At 53.6% G+C, this 17,040-nt stretch overlaps 9 protein-coding genes across 9 annotated transcripts; 3 read left to right on the forward strand and 6 right to left on the reverse strand.

Annotated features, from left to right (window-relative positions):
• Window positions 1-23: 23 nt before the first annotated feature.
• On the reverse strand, window positions 24-1,567 carry MGL_2833 (uncharacterized protein; the record flags this gene model as incomplete). Its single annotated transcript, XM_001729795.1, has 4 exons — window positions 24-69; window positions 90-136; window positions 207-1,354; window positions 1,414-1,567. 4 exons carry the CDS (start codon window positions 1,565-1,567, stop codon window positions 24-26), a joined length of 1,395 nt encoding a protein of 464 aa, XP_001729847.1.
• A 456-nt stretch (window positions 1,568-2,023) lies between these two features.
• MGL_2834 (uncharacterized protein) lies at window positions 2,024-3,181 on the forward strand (the record flags this gene model as incomplete). The annotated part of the gene is made up of 6 exons (XM_001729796.1): window positions 2,024-2,057; window positions 2,112-2,184; window positions 2,298-2,317; window positions 2,427-2,662; window positions 2,737-3,085; window positions 3,156-3,181. The coding sequence occupies 6 exons, from the start codon at window positions 2,024-2,026 to the stop codon at window positions 3,179-3,181; spliced, it is 738 nt and encodes a 245-aa protein (XP_001729848.1).
• Window positions 3,182-3,350: 169 nt separating this feature from the next.
• MGL_2835 (uncharacterized protein) lies at window positions 3,351-4,570 on the reverse strand (the record flags this gene model as incomplete). Its single annotated transcript, XM_001729797.1, has 3 exons — window positions 3,351-4,058; window positions 4,106-4,294; window positions 4,331-4,570. 3 exons carry the CDS (start codon window positions 4,568-4,570, stop codon window positions 3,351-3,353), a joined length of 1,137 nt encoding a protein of 378 aa, XP_001729849.1.
• Window positions 4,571-4,829: 259 nt separating this feature from the next.
• On the forward strand, window positions 4,830-6,818 carry MGL_2836 (uncharacterized protein; the record flags this gene model as incomplete). Its single annotated transcript, XM_001729798.1, has 1 exon — window positions 4,830-6,818. One exon carries the CDS (start codon window positions 4,830-4,832, stop codon window positions 6,816-6,818), a length of 1,989 nt encoding a protein of 662 aa, XP_001729850.1.
• Window positions 6,819-6,854: 36 nt separating this feature from the next.
• On the reverse strand, window positions 6,855-8,783 carry MGL_2837 (uncharacterized protein; the record flags this gene model as incomplete). Its single annotated transcript, XM_001729799.1, has 1 exon — window positions 6,855-8,783. The coding sequence occupies one exon, from the start codon at window positions 8,781-8,783 to the stop codon at window positions 6,855-6,857; it is 1,929 nt and encodes a 642-aa protein (XP_001729851.1).
• Window positions 8,784-9,161: 378 nt separating this feature from the next.
• MGL_2838 (uncharacterized protein) lies at window positions 9,162-10,581 on the reverse strand (the record flags this gene model as incomplete). The annotated part of the gene is made up of 2 exons (XM_001729800.1): window positions 9,162-10,493; window positions 10,525-10,581. The coding sequence occupies 2 exons, from the start codon at window positions 10,579-10,581 to the stop codon at window positions 9,162-9,164; spliced, it is 1,389 nt and encodes a 462-aa protein (XP_001729852.1).
• Window positions 10,582-10,868: 287 nt separating this feature from the next.
• On the reverse strand, window positions 10,869-11,810 carry MGL_2839 (uncharacterized protein; the record flags this gene model as incomplete). The annotated part of the gene is made up of 1 exon (XM_001729801.1): window positions 10,869-11,810. The coding sequence occupies one exon, from the start codon at window positions 11,808-11,810 to the stop codon at window positions 10,869-10,871; it is 942 nt and encodes a 313-aa protein (XP_001729853.1).
• Window positions 11,811-12,520: 710 nt separating this feature from the next.
• Window positions 12,521-14,797, reverse strand: MGL_2840 (uncharacterized protein; the record flags this gene model as incomplete). The annotated part of the gene is made up of 1 exon (XM_001729802.1): window positions 12,521-14,797. The coding sequence occupies one exon, from the start codon at window positions 14,795-14,797 to the stop codon at window positions 12,521-12,523; it is 2,277 nt and encodes a 758-aa protein (XP_001729854.1).
• A 479-nt stretch (window positions 14,798-15,276) lies between these two features.
• MGL_2841 (uncharacterized protein) lies at window positions 15,277-16,833 on the forward strand (the record flags this gene model as incomplete). The annotated part of the gene is made up of 1 exon (XM_001729803.1): window positions 15,277-16,833. One exon carries the CDS (start codon window positions 15,277-15,279, stop codon window positions 16,831-16,833), a length of 1,557 nt encoding a protein of 518 aa, XP_001729855.1.
• Window positions 16,834-17,040: the final 207 nt, after the last annotated feature.

Genomic DNA, 17,040 nt, shown 5'->3' on the forward strand with positions numbered 1-17,040 from the left:
AGCCTCCGTTAATACGTGTTCCATCAAACACGGGTAGCGCAAGCAAGCATGAACAAACACATGCAAGCGCTGCCCACGTACATACGTACCCTTCCATCGAGATCAGTCGTAGATCGCCGCCAAAATAGCGTGCATACTAGGTAAATACGTGTTAGTAGGAGAGAGAGAGAGAGAGAGAGTAGGGCGTTGACAGCACAGCAACGTACCAAACGAGCCAGCGGAAGACCGTAACCAAAGCCAGCCATGGGCGCCTGGAAGTCGGACGAATGGAAATCTGGGTCCAAGTCTTCCGAACGCGCGGTGGTATACATATACGTCCACGCCTGCGGGACTTCACTGCGGGGAATGCCACCACCTTCGTCGCTGATCTTGATCGTGATATCCTCTTTGCCCTCAACGACAATCACCTTGATCGGTGGGAAATGGTCCTCATTTTCAACGCCGTATCGTTCTACCACCGCACGCAGCGAATTTTTCAGCAGCTCAAACAGCATGTGGTTCAAGTGACTTGGCACGTACATGAATGTCAAGTTCTTTGGACATACAAGCTGGACTGGGGGTGCACGGAACAAGCCATAATGCTCTTCACACACGAAGCGCGAATTCTCAATAGCTTCATGCGCCACAGCCCCGACATTCGTGTTTGTGCAAATTACTCCGACATACTCCTCAGGCTCGCTCCCACTCACATCACTCAATGCGCCTTTTGTCGCTTGCGCAGAGAGATAATTGAGCGCACTTTTCTTGGGTGCCATACACGCACGGCCCAACGCAATGTGTTGTCCAATCAGCATGCGAATACCTATGCGAGACATGTAGAAACGGTCCAAGAACACTTGTAAATCTGCTTGATTCGTGCTATTCTTCTTTGCACGCTTGTACTCCAGTACACCTTGTGCAATCGTCGTGACTACGCCGTCGTGCCGGTGCTTGATACGCTCGAGACACCGCGTAAATCGGTTGTTGAACTCAATCACATCCGCTGGCCAGTCAATGCCATCCAGCCGGGTCTGCGTCCCATAGTTCAGTGTTGGCCGTCGCCGCATTGGCGAATGCTCCGCCCGTTTGCTATTCGCAATCAGATGAGTTTTCGATACACCGTCATCCAACAACGCGTTTTCCTCCAGACTTGGGTTGGGTGTCGCTGGCGCTGGTTCCAGCGTGTCCGACACAGTCGACTTGAGTAGCTTCCGTTGAAGCGAGTCAGGCAAGTGTGGCTGAGGGAACGACACGAGTTCATCAAATGACTGCGCGTACCAGTTCTTGACCTTGATGATGGATGGCATATCAGACAAATTTCCAGGTAGCTCCTGTAAATCCTTCACTCGATGCGCGAATCGCACAGGCAATTCCTCTTTTATGATGGTCAGTACCATCCCATGCTTTGTCAGACAAGCCCACACTTTTACGCACCCATCAAGAACGAGCTTGCGAGCAACAGGGTTCCAGGATTGGCATTCCGCCCGAAAATCACCATTTGTCGAAGCGACACACCTGTCGGTGGGAATGCTGCAAACCGATTAATTTGCGACCATAGCTTCGCTGATATGTGGTACGCCCTATGCATGTCAGTTCAGGTCTTCCTTTCTCTTTCTCTGTCTCTTTCTCACATACATGCCATACAATCACAACAATCGACACGCAGGTTGTAGTCTATACGAGCTCGTCAAAAAGCACTCCCAGCCTGCGTGAAGATCAAGCAAGTTTCTAGTTCCCAATAAAAACCCTGGTCTCTCGCTACCCCAGATCCGATGTCGCAGATAGTCGACGTAGGGTTCTCCACCATATCTCAGCCAGGTCTCGCACGCCCATCCACTCACCTTCAACACAACCGTTCGTTCTTGGCTCGCTCGCGCCCATCTTACTTGATCACGTGATGATCACGTGTCGTGTGCCAGCGGGCCAGTGCCCGGCCTGCTCCGTGGCAATAGTCGGCGCGGCCGGTCGGAAAGCCTGTAGCTGCTGCTAGTGTCCACACTCGGGCCTCTCCGCCAAAGTTGGATTTTGTCTAGCTGCCAAAATCATGGTGTTCCGGATTGTTTCCCGCAGTGCGCAAGGTATGTCCTCGAGTCCCTGATTTACGTAGGGCAGATGCTGACATTCACAATCAGCCGCGACTCGCCACTCTCTTGCTGCGTCGGTTCCGCGCCCGGCAGCCGTGCTGCCTGCTGTGATGAAGACGCCGTACGTATTTGACAAATCAATCATTGCTCTTGCGGCCAGATCAACATGCTAACACGAGAGGGTCGCATCGGTGCCACATGTTTTGGTTTCCGATCCCACCCATCCATCTGCAGAGCACGTTTCTACTCTGACAGTACGTTTCGCCACCACACCCACACACATGCACGGCCGATCGGTTTGGTCCGCGCGCCATGTGCCTTTCCGCCCCAAAGGATATCGACTAACCACTCTCACTCTATTAGAGCCATCGCCCGAGGCCAAGGCATCCTCTATCATTGACTCTCTTCCAGGCAACAGCCTCATTTCCAAGACGACATGGGTCACCCTCGGTGCCGGTCTCACAGCGTTCGGCGTGTCAAACGAGTTGTATGTCGCTAACGACGAGACGGTCATTCTTGCCGGTTTCTTGATCTTTGCTACGCTTCTCGGACGCAGTGTGTCGACACCGTACAGGGACTGGGCTGACGCTACGATCGCTGTACGTACACGGCAGTTCGCGCATGAGCGTGTGTTCTAGACACACGTCTGCTTGTTTCGTATATCTAACCGCAGAAAATCTCGGGTATTCTGAACGAGGCCCGCTCCGGCCACACGAAGGCCATCCAGACTCGTATTGATGCTGTTGACGAGAAGAAGGACGTTGTTGATGCTACGAAGGGCCTCTACGCTCTTGCCAAAGAGACCGTCCAGGCCGAAAAGGAGGCTTTTGAGTTGAAGCAAAAGACACAACTCGCAGCCGAGGTCAAGACGGTCCTCGACAGCTGGGTCCGCTTCGAGGCGCAAGAGCGTGAGGCTGAGCAGCGTCTCCTGACTGAGACCGTGATCGAGAAGGTTGCTCAGACGATCCGTGATGATAAGACGCAGAAGCAGATCCTCGACAGCGCTGTTGCCGAGATTGAACGTATGTATATCTTGTTTCGTCGGATCTGTTCCGAGGCCTAGCCGCGTGCGTTGACTGACCTATATTACAGAGCTCGTCAAGAGCAAGAAGATCTAATCTGGTCTGCCGATGCCCGCAGTTAGGAATGGCAGGGTAGTAGGAAATTGAGAGCGAGATGACCTGAACAAGAATAGAAAGCGGGGAGCACATGTTCGTAGATAGATGATGTTGCCGCTTTTTTTTCCTTGCATCTCTCCCACGCTGACTCGACTCGCTGTCCCTCATGTTACGTGAATGCGACAAGATGCGCGAGGCGCCGTCGCTTGGCGATTTCTTCATTGTCCAGCACACGTTTTTTAGGGCCTTGCGCGTTCTGTGGACCGCTCGTGCTCGTTTGTGGGGGCAGTACAGCACCTCCATCCCCCGTGGTCGTGGGGGATCCTTTCTCAGACAAGTCAGGCATAGATGATGCTGGTCTCGGAAGTTGGTCAGGCGGCGTAGGCAATGGACCTGTGCGGAAGTAGGCATGTTGTAGAGCATCGGTCGATCGCAGACGACGCAGAGGATCGTACCGTAGGCATTGCGCAAGAAAATCCAAGGATTCTGGTGAAGCAGCAGTAAATAGCAAAGCCAAGTTCTGCTTCGGGAATTGTTCAAAAGGTGCATAATTGGGTAGTGACTGGTGATGCGGCCAATCTGCCTGCGAAGGTGTACCCAATGCACGAAATATCGTCGTAAGTTGAGATGCATCTGAATCACCTGGTAGATATGGTGTTCGGAGCATAAGTTCGGCGAAGATGCATCCTACCGCCCACATGTCGACACCGGCGGAGTAGGCGCGACTGCCAAGCAAAAGCTCTGGTGCTCTGTACCAGCGAGTTACGACTTGCGACGTCATCCGAGCGCCTGGGTCTCCGCACTCGCGCGCTAGGCCAAAGTCTGCGATTTTAAGTACGCCTCTTGGTGAAATAAGCAAGTTGCTGGGTTTCAAGTCCTGTGCCATAGTGTGAGATATGGAATTGTAGGAACACAAACACATACACGATGTAAGCACCAATTCCTGTGGCAGTATTCGATACCGCGACACAGCATGTTCATCCAGCTTTTGATGTCATGAGCGCGAAAAAGAAGCGAGCGATCTTTTATGATAGCCTCCAAGTCTGTATTTAAGTATTCAAGTACAAGGTTGATGGCCGGAGCCGAAGCGCCAGACGAAAATACATCGAGCAACTAAGTTTGTGGGTCAACATCTGTGCATACACGTACAGCCACAATGTTCGGATGCCGTAGTTCTTTTAAGAATTTGAATTCACGCATGGCTGTGATGTCAATGCCATCCCGTGTGCCTGCGGCGGCAATCTTCAGTTTCTTGATGGCTACTTTTGAGCCAGTCTCTACATTGCGAGCGAGAAACACTGATGCAAATGTACCCTCTCCGATCTTGTCGATTTTCTCATATTTGGTCCGGACCTGGTGATTCAATCGACGAGTCTCTTCGCTCGCCATGCACCACGCGTTGGTGGGTCGAGCGTGTCGTACTGACTGGGGGGGGAAAGTCAACGGTTTCGTCATTCCGCGTAATTGGCCGTATTTGTCCAAATTTCGCTTGTGGAGATTCACAAGATCTGTCAGCGTCCACGCTTTGGTGGCACACAGACAAGAAAATTCTCTTCTAGTCCGTGGGTCCGTGGCGTCCAGCGCGAAAGTTGGGCTGGGTGTTGGTGAAGCCTTGCGCTTTTTCAGCCCTTACTACATTCTTCCTCGGATGGTGCATGCACAAAGCGAACACAACGCACACGATCCGACAGAAGATAACACCGATGCAACAGATGCCACACTAAATGCAGAGCGCAGAGAGGAGTCGTCGCGCCACAAGACAGATGGCAGACATGCACCCAGCACCGCTACGAGCGACATGGCAGGTATGCTGCGACACAAAGAAGTACGGCAGCCAACTGAGACAGTGCCGATTGATCAACAAGCAGACCTTCAGGAAAATCATGCTGATGGGGAAAACGGACGAACCAATGATGATACTACTGAGGATTCACAGCGCCAGGAAGCCAAAGGTAAAGGCAAAGAGCGAGCTATAAGTGCGGAGAACGGTGTCAGCGATGACACTTCTGACATGCATGCAAAAAGCACACCGAGGCGACCGCAGCTTCCGGCTGAAAAGCCATTCGACTTTAATCGGTTCCTTGAACAGATGAAACATCGGAGCGCCGTGCCGGTAAACGAATACGTACGCAGTTTTTTCCGCGGATTCACCCGGCGGCCGTACAAACCTGATGAGCAAGTGAAACTCATCTTTGACTTTCTCGACTTTATTGCAAAGCGTATGATGGAAGCGGCAGTATGGGCTGACTTGCCACCGAATGAATTCGATCAAGCGACGGAGGCGATGGAAAAGCTCGTCATGAACCGACTCTATACCTACACATTTTCGCCGGCCATTGCTATGGAAGGGCGTTGGTCCGTGCAGACGGATGATCTCGAACACGACCGCAAACTATCTGAGCGGATTCAACTCTTTGCGTGGGTGCGCGAAGAGCACCTGGACGTCAAGCGAGGCCAGCATTCAGAACGCTTCTACAACTTTGCCGCACAAGAGCTCAGCAAGATCAATCACTATAAGGCGCCTCGCGACAAAACCATCTGTATTCTCAACTGCTGCAAAGTCATATTTGGACTGATCCGCCATCTTGGTTCTGACGAGAGTGCCGACTCGTTTATGCCGCTTTTGATCCTCGTGGTGATCAGAGCGAATCCACCAAATCTGATTTCGAACCTCGAATATATCCAACGCTTCCGCAGTCCCCAGCGGCGGTCGAGTGAGTCCGAGTACTACTTGTCGAGCTTAGCGGGTGCCATCACCTTTATCGAGCGCATGGATCACACGACACTCTCACGTATCACGCAGACGGAGCTTGATGCGAATGTGCAACGAGAAGCTGCGAAAATGGAAGCCGAGGCCGCAGAAAAGAGCGAGTCGACAGCGCGACCCTTTTCACTTGCCGCATCTGTCGCAGCGGTCTCGCTGGCCGACGATACACGAGCGTTTTTCCAGCGCACAGGCGAAGCAGCTCGTCTAGGCTTCAATCGCCTATTTACAGAGCGGTCGGATATGGTGCAACAAGACGCACGTACATCGGAGCTGCGACCGCTACCATCAGCATCCTCTTCAGCTCGGCCTGTTGTACCGCCCGTAACGCCGGCTGGCACAGCGCCACAGCCGCATCTAAAACCAGCGCGTGGCGTGGCACCCAATGCACCGCTGCGTGTGGCCGGTGCAGATCCGATGCATGACGACTCGCCCCGGTCCGTAACAACGCCCCATACCCAAGTCTCTTCAGCGACTCGTGTGCCGCGCTGGCGCAGTGGACTCATGCCGCGCTTTGACGACGATGATGAACGTGATGTCGCTGGTGCCTATGACGATGACGATGGCAACGACGATGACGCTGATCGCACAGGTAGCGGTCTGCGTGACTCGCCGTCTCGTCATGTGGCTGCGGCTATTCGTTACGCGGATGGTGATGGCACATTGGACGATGTTGATGACGAGCGCGGCGATACAGAACGGCATGCGCAAGGCGACGATGCCGACATCGATGCCTCTGTGGACGTGGCTGCTGCGATCCAGACACTACAGTCGATCTTTCCGCAGGCCGATACATCGGTTCTGCAGCTCGTGCTGGAGGAATGCGGTTACAATGTAGAGACGTCAATAGACCGGCTCTTAGAAATGACTTAACAAACCTACGTCCCACACCTTACTCTCGTCTTTGTGTTAGGTGCGTGTGCTCTTGGCACGTGTGATTTTCTTTGCCGTGCCGCGCTTGGGCAGCGCAACTCGTTCTCGACCGCGGCCCATGGAGGACGCAACTTTCTGCGCCTTTCGCTTGTCGAGTTTCTTCTGCGCGCGCCGGGCCTGACGGTCGGGATCACTCTTCTTCGCAAGGGCACGCTGCTCTTTCGATAACGATGACAGGAACCGAGCTTTCTCGGGCATGGCATGTACATGAGGCGAGGAGCCATTCGGTGTCGGAGCGCCACTTGCTCGAGCACGTGCTAAGCTTTCTGGTATAGGGCGCTTCGGCGGCGTCTGTGGTCTAGAAGCACTTGGATCTGATCCATGCTGGGATCGAGTCCGTTTTCGCTCATCACCCGTGATGCTCTTGCACCGCGATACGCGCAGAGCGCGCTTATTAAGCTTGACGCGACGACGGAACTCTTGACCCTCTTGCAGTGAGATCGACTTGACCCCCGCTGCCCCACTAGCCGCACCTTGTGCTCCGGTCCTTGTCGAGCGTGCACGTCCTTGAGGCCGACCAGCGGCAACGAACGCTTCTTCCGCCTCAGCCAATGCAATCACCTCGTCAACACACATGGGGTCAAGGAACTTGACGTACGCAAAGCCCTTGCCTAGCTGCGTTGCCCTGTCACGCACAATCCGTACACTTTGAACCCATTCGCCAGGCTTCATCAATGACGAGGGCGCCATGGATGACGTGGAGGCCACTGTAGGCGTGTCATCCAGCCGAAGCGATGATATGGGCACAGCTGGCGGTGGACCGCGCTCCTCACGCACGAGTCTCTCGAAGAGCGCACGTACATCCTCTTCGTGTGCTTCAAAGTCCAGGTTGCCTACAAACACTGTGCGCTTAGGATCTGTCGCCCCCACAGCACTTGCGTGGCTCAGCGGCGTGCCATCAGCCGTGCGGATCTTGTCGAGACCTGCCTCAATGATTTCGTGCATCGCCAATGGACGCACAACATCTGCGCGAATATGGCGCTCGTGGAACGTCGTATTATCCAGAGCACGGGCAAGAAGCGTGCTCAAAATTGCACCAGTAAGCCGTAGATCCAGTGGCTCTGTCGCTTTTCGGTGTTGATGGACCAGAGCCGGATCGCCAATTCGCACATACGCATTCACGGCGTCTGCACGCTCATTCACATCCTGCTGGATATAGGCGATTTTTCGCTTCTGCTGTGACGTCAAAGGCGGCTGGGTGGTCTTGTCCCCATCTGTGCCGACACCTTTGAGCTCACGGAATTTCCGTGCGCGTTCGCGCCGCTTCGCTTTGCCCTGACTCGACGGTGCATCGCCTGTTGATTGCGACAGGTCCGTGGTTGGCGCCCGAAATGACACACTGCGGAAGCGAAGAGACATCACATGCGTGCACGTTGGGTATGGGGACATGTCGAGAATATGACGCAGCAGTTCTTTTCGCACAGCCCGGCTCGTCAGCGCCGCGATTGGCACATTGCCTAGGAAAATTGTGCGTTTACTTCTTGCCTCATCACTTTCGTACTCGTCTTCCAATATGACCTTGCTTTTGCGTTTCTTGTCGAAATGACCACGAAGTACCATGTCTGCTGCTTTTTCTTCATCCATATCTTCATCTGAGATATCTTCGTCCGCTTCTACATCATCGTCGACTTGTCCATTCTCTTCTTCTGCACCACCAGTCGCGTCCGTTTCCTCCTCTTCTTCGCTGGCTGAATTCAAATCAGATGTTGTAAGCTCCTCGTTTTCTTTCTCTGGCTGGCCGGGTATCTGGGGCTTGACGGGCCTGGCTGTTGTCGAGGGAATCGGCGCGGCGGCGAACATAGCATCCAGTTCTGTATCAAACGAACCGTTTGTCCCGTGTGGCTCCGCGAATGGCACCGGCAAACTGGACGGCACCTTAGTCGGGGCATTCGATTTCGTGGTCATGTCCAGGCTCTCAACGTAGGGCCGAGCGTTGCAGGTTCAATCAAATCCAACAAAAAATTTCTTTCATGACGACCGACCACACACATCACGAATCAAAAAAAAAAAATTCGTGCGCCACTACCTCATCGCATCACGTGCACACACGCCGTCTCGTCTCCGGCGTTAGACGTGCCATCGTGTCTCAACATTACCAAAGCCTCGACGTCTAGGAGGCCACGCTATGCAAGTGCCTAGCCTATCTCACCCCTTCGCACAAACTTATACATCCATGAGGGCTTCCTATACATTGCCTTTGTTTCAACCGGTCTACTAAAGGCTATGTGATGTCATCAAGAATATAGGCATGTAGGGCATAGCCATTTGGCCAAGCCGTCCTCATTATGCAGAGTGCCTCTTGTAAAAGCGACGGAACTTGGTATCCACATTGTTCAGATAATACGACTTGGGCCACAGGTCCTCCAAGCTGCCTTTAGGCTCGTACTCGACGGCATTGTGCGTTTTTTCGCGCGTTTGCAGAGCATCGACATACACGGTGCATGGGACGACGTGCATGCTCTCGAGACGTGCTGACAGATCAAGAGCGCGGCGCATGTGTTCTGTCGATCCAACAACGCGGATCAAGTACACAGAAGCAGCAGAGCCGGAGCCAAACGAATACATCAAGAGACGCTTGCCCTTCAAGTCCGCATCATTCGTGTTGGCAATCACAGACGCAAGGCCTCCGTACAATGAACCCGAGTACATGTTACCACAACGACGGACCGTCGTCATACCGGGATCCAGCTTGCTTGCCATGGCTGCCTTCCCATGCGCCGTGAACGTCTTCTCAATGTCCTTGTTCATAATGCTCTGATGTCGATCCACATCCTTCAGCTCCGAGGGAATAGAGGCGAATTTCTCATTGGCAGGGTCCGCAAGGAAGTCATTAAAGAGGAAGCGTGCGAATCCCTTCTGTACAAGCTTGGCGTACGGACTGTGCAGCACCGCGTAGTCGACATGGTCGATCGAGAAGCATGCACGTGGGTCAGAAGACGTTTTGCTCGGTTGTTGGGGTAGGCCTTTCTTCTCAGCCAAATGACCATACTTGAGACGGAATGCGTCATACGCGGCATCGATGGATCCAAGATATGCATACAGCGTTTCAGGGCCATCAACCTGCGGATACTCTGACGACAGGTCTGGCTTGTAGAAGTCCCACTTGTTCGACATGTGAGTGCCATGAATCGGCTCCAGCACAAGCGGCGCGTCTGGTCCAACCAGCATTGCAACAGCACCCGCACCACCCACAGGTCGTGCACTGCCTTCGGCGTATATAGCAATGTCGCCAGCAAACACAATCGCATCGCGACCGTCCCAGCTACTACTCTCCATCCAGTTGACAGCGTTGAACAACGCTGCTGTGCCTCCATAGCATGCATTCTTTGAGTCGATGCCCTCAATGTCAGTGTTGCCATGGCTCTCAAACAAGTCCATCAGCACCGTCTTCACACTCTTGGACTTGTCTATGATTGTCTCTGTGCCAACGTCGAGCCGACCAATCGACTTTGGATCAATCTTGTACTTCTCAAGCAAAGCCGACACAACTGTCAACGCAAATGAATTGATGTCCTCACGGTCATCGGTGAATGCCATGTACTGCTGACCGAAGCCGATCGTATACTTGCCCTTGGACGCTCCGTCAAAGTCCTCGAGCTCATCCTCAGAAATACACTATGATGGTGTTAATTCACGTGCCACGTACGCGCTTTGGGAAATACACTTCTATCGCCTTGATACCAATGTTTGTTGGCCTGTCCATACCGTCGAGCTCACACAGAGATGGGAATCAGCACTGTGCTGGTCGAAGTCCAAAAGTAGAAAATGGCCCACGGACGCTGCTTCTGCCAACTTCAGGTGTGCAAGAAGTCCTTCGATGGATTGCGTAAGCAAGCCTTTGGTTCCACCGTTTCCTAGAATGGCGTGGTTTTTGTTCATTAGGGGGGGGGGGCATGTGGAACCAAAATCCACCTATGTGGTGCGCCGTGTTCTAATCAAAGTAGAATTGAGGCTTTATGCCCACTGCCCTCGCTCGACCTCGCTCGACAGTCATGACACAGGCTCACGTAATGAGCGGCTTTGGCCCCACACCCATCGACGCTCGTTAGGTGGCAGTTGTGCTGCCGCAGCTGTGGTGCGATCGGTCTGTGCATCCGGCGGTACTAATGAGCGGCGCTTGCGTCGGCTTGGTTGGGAATGGATGGGTGACACAGAATTAGCTCGCTGTCGTTTCTGCCGTGTAAACGTATCGCGCTGGGCGATCACAGAAAGAATAGCATGACAGAATTCTTGCTGCTCAGCCATGTCAGATGATGTTGGTAGCGTAGAAGAAGATACACCTTGGCGGTTCCTCACACTCGGATACTGAGCACCAAAATAATCGTCGTTGTGCGCATTTTTAGACATCTCGGACGCAGTCCATTCTTCCAGTTCACGTTCAAAGCTACGATCTTGGTCCACGACTTGTTCATCGACAGCCGTGCTCTGATCAATGAGAACGTCATGTTCCTCAGAATGAAGCCACTCATCATCTTGTACACTTGTCTTCAGTCCGAGCGAAGGCGGAATGCCTGATGGACGCGCTCGACGTCGCATGCCTGAGCTTGTTTGGGTATAAGGGTGCATCAACGACGACGGCAACGAATACGAGTCTGGACGCGTCCGAGGAACAAGCTCCTCGAGCGCTAGATCCGCCCATACACTGACGTCTGGGTGAAGGTCATTGTCGTGTGAACGAAACAATGCCGCGTACGATCGACCGCAAGGACCTGGTCCGTATCGCTTAAAGGGCCATGTCGGCGTCGTTGTCGTTGAGTTGATTTGGGCGCGAAGCTGCAGATGCGGGGCAAGCTCGACATGCCCATCAGCCTCTATCGTATAGGGAAGATGCTCGTCGTCGTTGTCGTCGTCATCTTGCGGCTCTATTGCTGATTTGGCATGCACAGAGCCCGATGCCACGGCTGAGAGCGTGTTCTTTCGGGTGTATGCCATCGAATGCATTGCCAAATGTGAGCAAATGCGGGGATCAAGTTTCGGTTGTGAGGATCCTGCTGGTTGGAGAGTATGTGGTGCATGGTGGATCCAGTACGGGTTTCCTAGAGGATACGAAGGATGCTGCTCCACGGGCAATGTATCTTGATGTAGGTCTTCTGTAGCAGGAATCAAATGCTCTGGCACCTGGATCACTGGGACGTCAGAGGCACATGTGTCTTTATATGTTTACACATACCATCGTCCTGCACTGTTGTGGGTGGCTCGGGTTCACTGTCGATAAATGGGTGTTGTGAGAGGGGGTTGAAAAATCGAGGATCCAGCGATTGGACAAGCTGTGGAAACACAAGTTGCGATGCATTTGCGGTATGAATAGGTCTTCTCCGCGGTCGCAGGTAGGTTTCTAGCATGTATGAAGTTTTTGTTTGTTGGCTGTATGAGAATAAGAACCTATTCACATGCACCTCAAGGAGGGAGAGTGAATTCGATCAAGTCTTGTTACAGTTCAAGTGATTAACTGGTGTTGAACCCTTCATCGGGCGCCAATCTGATCGGGTCATGCACACTCGCGTCTAAATGGATTGCATATGTAACACACGCCCCCGACCCCTCCGCTGCGGCTTCGAACGCACACACGACGCACGCTTAATTGTCGGACCCGGAAGTAGATGTACGATCGTTCTCTTGAGCCGTTGTCCTGATCTAATTTTCTACGACACTGTGGATAACATTCGATGGCGCCATTGCTCATAGTGCAAGAGCATCGCAGGCGTGATGCGTCTTTGCATCGTACGTGCAGCTTCTTCAAAGTGGCGATGTGCTATTTTTGTGCATGCGACATCTTCTTTCATAGCACGAAGGCCAGCCTCCTGGCAAATAGCCACGACCTCAGCTCCGGAGCATCCCGCAGCTAGCTCGGCAATGGCTTGCAAGTCAACGCCCTCGTCTATTGGCATGCGTCTTGTACGCATTTGCAGGATACGTTCCCTCACAGTGGTACTAGGCGGGCCGACATATAAGAGACGATCAATGCGGCCTGGACGAAGTAGTGCTGGGTCAATGCAATCTGGCCGATTCGTTGCGGCCACAACGACGACATGACTTTCGGCATCAATGCCATCCATCTCCGTAAGCAAACTCGCCACCATCCGGTCACTGGATCCCGCGCTCGTATCCGTGCCACGTATGCCCGAGATCGCATCCAGCTCATCAAAAAAGACAATCGATGGTGCTGCTGTCCGTGCGCGCCGAAACACTTCGCGGATCGCACGCTCAGAATCACCCACATACTTGCTCACGAGCTCGGGCCCACGAACGGCCAAGAAGTTCAGTCCACTCTCGCGAGCGAGTGCTTTGGCCGTCAATGTTTTACTGCAGCCTGGTGGGCCATATAGCAGAGCGCCACGAGGCGGATCGATGCCAAGGCGCGCAAATGACGCTGCGTGGGTAAGCGGCCATTCCACACACTCTTGAATCTGTCGCTTGATGCTCAGGCTGTCGTTTTCATCGTCGGCTATACTGTCCCATGTGACCTTGGGCGTTTCAACAAACACTTCCCGCATGGCAGAGGGACGCACAATATTTTGCGCAGCGTGAAAGTCGGGCATCGCCACTTTTTCGGCATCATGCGAGAGTGACAAAGAAGCCAGCGACTCATGCACAGGTTTGTGAATGCGCCGCGTGATTGTCAGCATTCCCGCCTCACGCACAAGCGCCGCGAGATCGGCACCAACGTATCCATGCGTCCGTGCCGCAAGATTAGCCACGTCCTCGTCACGCAACGAGTGAGGAACACGTCTAAGAAGCACCTGGAGAATCGCTTGGCGTGCAGGAGCATCAGGTACGCCGATTTCAATCTCTCGATCAAGACGTCCCGGCCGTCGGAGCGCCGGATCGATGGCGCTGGGCCGATTTGTCGCAGCTATCACAACCACATGCGTCGATGCCATGCCATCGAGCAGTGTCAGGAGTGTAGCGACTACACGACGCTCGACTTCTCCTGCGCCCTCGGCATGAACGGCGGCACTTGCATCTCGCCGCGGCGCTAACGCATCAATTTCATCCAGGATAATTATGCTTCGCTTGTGTGATGCAGCGTTCTCAAAGATCGAGCGGAGTTTCGACTCTGTCTCCCCATGGTACACAGACGAGAGCTCAGGCCCATTGATCGTCTGGACATGTGCCTGCAGCGACAAAGCCACTGTTCGCGCAAGTGACGTCTTGCCTGTACCAGGAGGACCATACAAAAGCACACCCCGTGGCGGCGTGAGGCCATATTGCTCAAACAGGTGTGGCTGCGTGAGCGGAAGCTCGACAAGTGTGCGGATCGTCGCAATCTGTGCATCTAAGCCGCCCAATGCCTGGTATGCAGATGCATCTACGAGTGCATCAGGATATGTGTCAGCAGTCTCAGGCCGTATTTCAAGCTCAATTTTTGTATCACGCGTAACAATAACGACCTGTCCGCTTGTGCTGGCGCCTTGCGAAGGATCCATCACATGCGCGAGAAAGGTCTGGCCCAAAAGTGACATACGTAGCACGCTCCCCAGTAAAACAGCTCCCGCATCCACGAGCGTGTGCAAAAGAAGTGCGCGTACTAATTCCATATGCATAGGTGGCTCCAACTCACTCTCAAGACGAATGCCAATACGCGCCATCGCGGGAGCTGCATGTACGGCTTGGACAATCACACGCCCGCGCGCTTCAGACGCGTCAACGAGCAAAGGGCAAAGTGATGCTCCTCGGCTATTTTCCTCGTCAAAATCTGGCCATACCGTACCGGCGCAAAGCGACTTGCGCGTTTGTGCCTGGAGGACCACGACATAGGCGCCTGTGGGTATACCGCTGCGTTTCAGGGCATCTGCGCGTACAAGTACGCGTGTGTCGGCTGCGACGCTTGAGCTTGTAGGACGTATGCTAACCTCGAGTTCCTCGGTGGCTCTTGATCCTGGCGCTGATGACGATGGCAACTCTTTTGCCGCGCTCATCGTTGGTACCTTTCTGCGCTTGCACTTGGGCGTACGATAGCGCCGCCTATGCGTGTGTATGTGTGTATGTGCGAGTTGTTACTATTAGTCAGCATCACCTTCAAGAGTCTGTAGTGTTCAAGACCTAACTCGGCTTGGAGCGTAGAGGAACACGTTACTTGGGCGTGCGAAGAACTCTGGGGACGATCCTGCCAACCCATCATGTTGAGCCATTTGACGACGCGGTCTGTACGAGCAACGCGGACGCCATGGGCGAAAAGCATGTGGCATCGTCCATGGTATCGGCTAGTGCACACATCTAGCAAGGAGAGTGATATCGTCATTGTAGGAGCAGGTGTGGTTGGGATGTCCATGCTTGCTGGCTTAGGTACGTACTTCGGTAGGCGGTGTTGGGAGAGGGAAATGGAGGACGGTCAAGTTAAAAACAAAGCGGCAGAGAGCTAATGCAAATGATAGTTTCGAATGCGCGCCTTGCGCCCATGCATGTCACTATGATTGATGCGAACAAAGTGCACCACTTTGGCGACTGGATGAGCCGGATGAAAGAACATACTCGCCCAGCATCTGATCAGCACGACGGCATTCCCTGGGAAAATCGCGTCATTAGCATGAATTTGGACAACCTTTCGTGGATGCAAGACATTGGCGCCTATCCATATCTTGACACGTCACGCATGCGGACTGTTGAGCGCATCCGCGTGTGGGACGGACTTACAGGCGCAGCAGCGGAATTTGGATCAGGGCAGCAGGCGCTTAGCTCCATGGTTGAGTTATCGAATTTGCAACAGGCACTATACCGGTTTGTGCAAGCGCATTTGCCGAGTAGTCGAGTGACGCTGGATATTCTCGATCAGACCAAGGTACAAGGCATTGAAGCTGACACGTCAGAAGACTGGCCACGAGTCTCGGTTGCCAATGCGGCTGGAGAGTCAACGACTATCCGCACACGACTTCTGGTGGGTGCAGATGGAAACAACTCTCCCGTGCGCAAGTTTGCGGGCATTGAGAGCTTTGGCTGGCCGTATGGGTGCAAAGGCCTTGTGGCAACACTGAGAAGTGGGCTCCATACACGAAGTGCCGAGCCTATCGTCGATACCATGGCATGGCAACGATTTTTACCAACGGGCACACTGGCATGTCTCCCTCTGTCGCCAACAACCGCCACTATAGTATGGGCACTCCCACCTGAACTCAGCGATCCACTCGTGGCTATGCACCGCTCTGCTCCTGTTCGAGAAGATGGTACATCGAGTGTGCTGGCCACACTTGTCTCAGCAGGCTTCCGGCTTCCATGGAACTTGTTGGAGCCACTGCTGTATGAGGCCCCGAACATCGAGCCACGTGTGTTTGAACAGCGTGTCCTCGAGACAATGAAGTCTTACGAACAGGCGGCTGGTGCTCAAGCACCCAGTGCATTTTCAAGTGCTGTGCCACCATGGGGTGATGCTGTTGATGCACGAAGCGTTGCGAGTTTCCCTCTTCAAGTCAAGCATGCTGGCTGTTACTTGGGCAGCAGTCTAAACCAACAGCTGGGCCAAAGTCTTGCACCATCAGTACTCTTGAACAGTGTCCTGACGACCTTGGGTCTCACGCCTGGTGGCGCTGCACGCGGTGGCGGTCAAGCCCGCACAGTTCTTGTGGGCGATGCCGCTCACTCGACGCATCCGTTGGCAGGTCAAGGCCTGAATCTTGGCATCCAGGACGTGCGCGCTCTTTGTGCTACGTTGGAAGATGCATGTGCTCACGGTATGGACATTGGCACTCACAGTGCTCTGGCCGGCTATGAACGTGCACGATACTTGCCAAACCAAATCATGCTTAGCCTGACAGACCATTTACACTGGCTTTTTGCTACTCGACCTGCGTCGGCCTACACAAGCCCCATGGGTCCTTTGCACAAGGCCGTGCGTGAACAGGCACTCAAAGCTCTTGTGTGGGCACGTTCAACAGGTCTAGATATCGTGAATGAACTTGGTCCTTTGAAGCGACTTCTTGAAAATGGCGCTGGTTCCATTCGCACGCCGAAACAAGAATGAAAGGATAGCAGGATCGTACATGGATACGTATTGGTATATGTACCACATAGGGGCCAGGGACTTGGCCATTGTCTCTTGCACATGAGCCCAATCGGGTTCCCTCATAGTCTTGTCCACTGGCTCTTCCCGTGCTTTTCCAAACTCTGGCGTTGAGCGTGTCGTAGTCTCATCACGAGCACCAGTCGCGACACGTCGTTGGCTCGAGAA

Source organism: Malassezia globosa (genome assembly GCF_000181695.2).
Source record: "Malassezia globosa CBS 7966 chromosome Unknown mgl_sf_7.1, whole genome shotgun sequence".
Lineage (NCBI taxonomy): Eukaryota > Fungi > Basidiomycota > Malasseziomycetes > Malasseziales > Malasseziaceae > Malassezia > Malassezia globosa.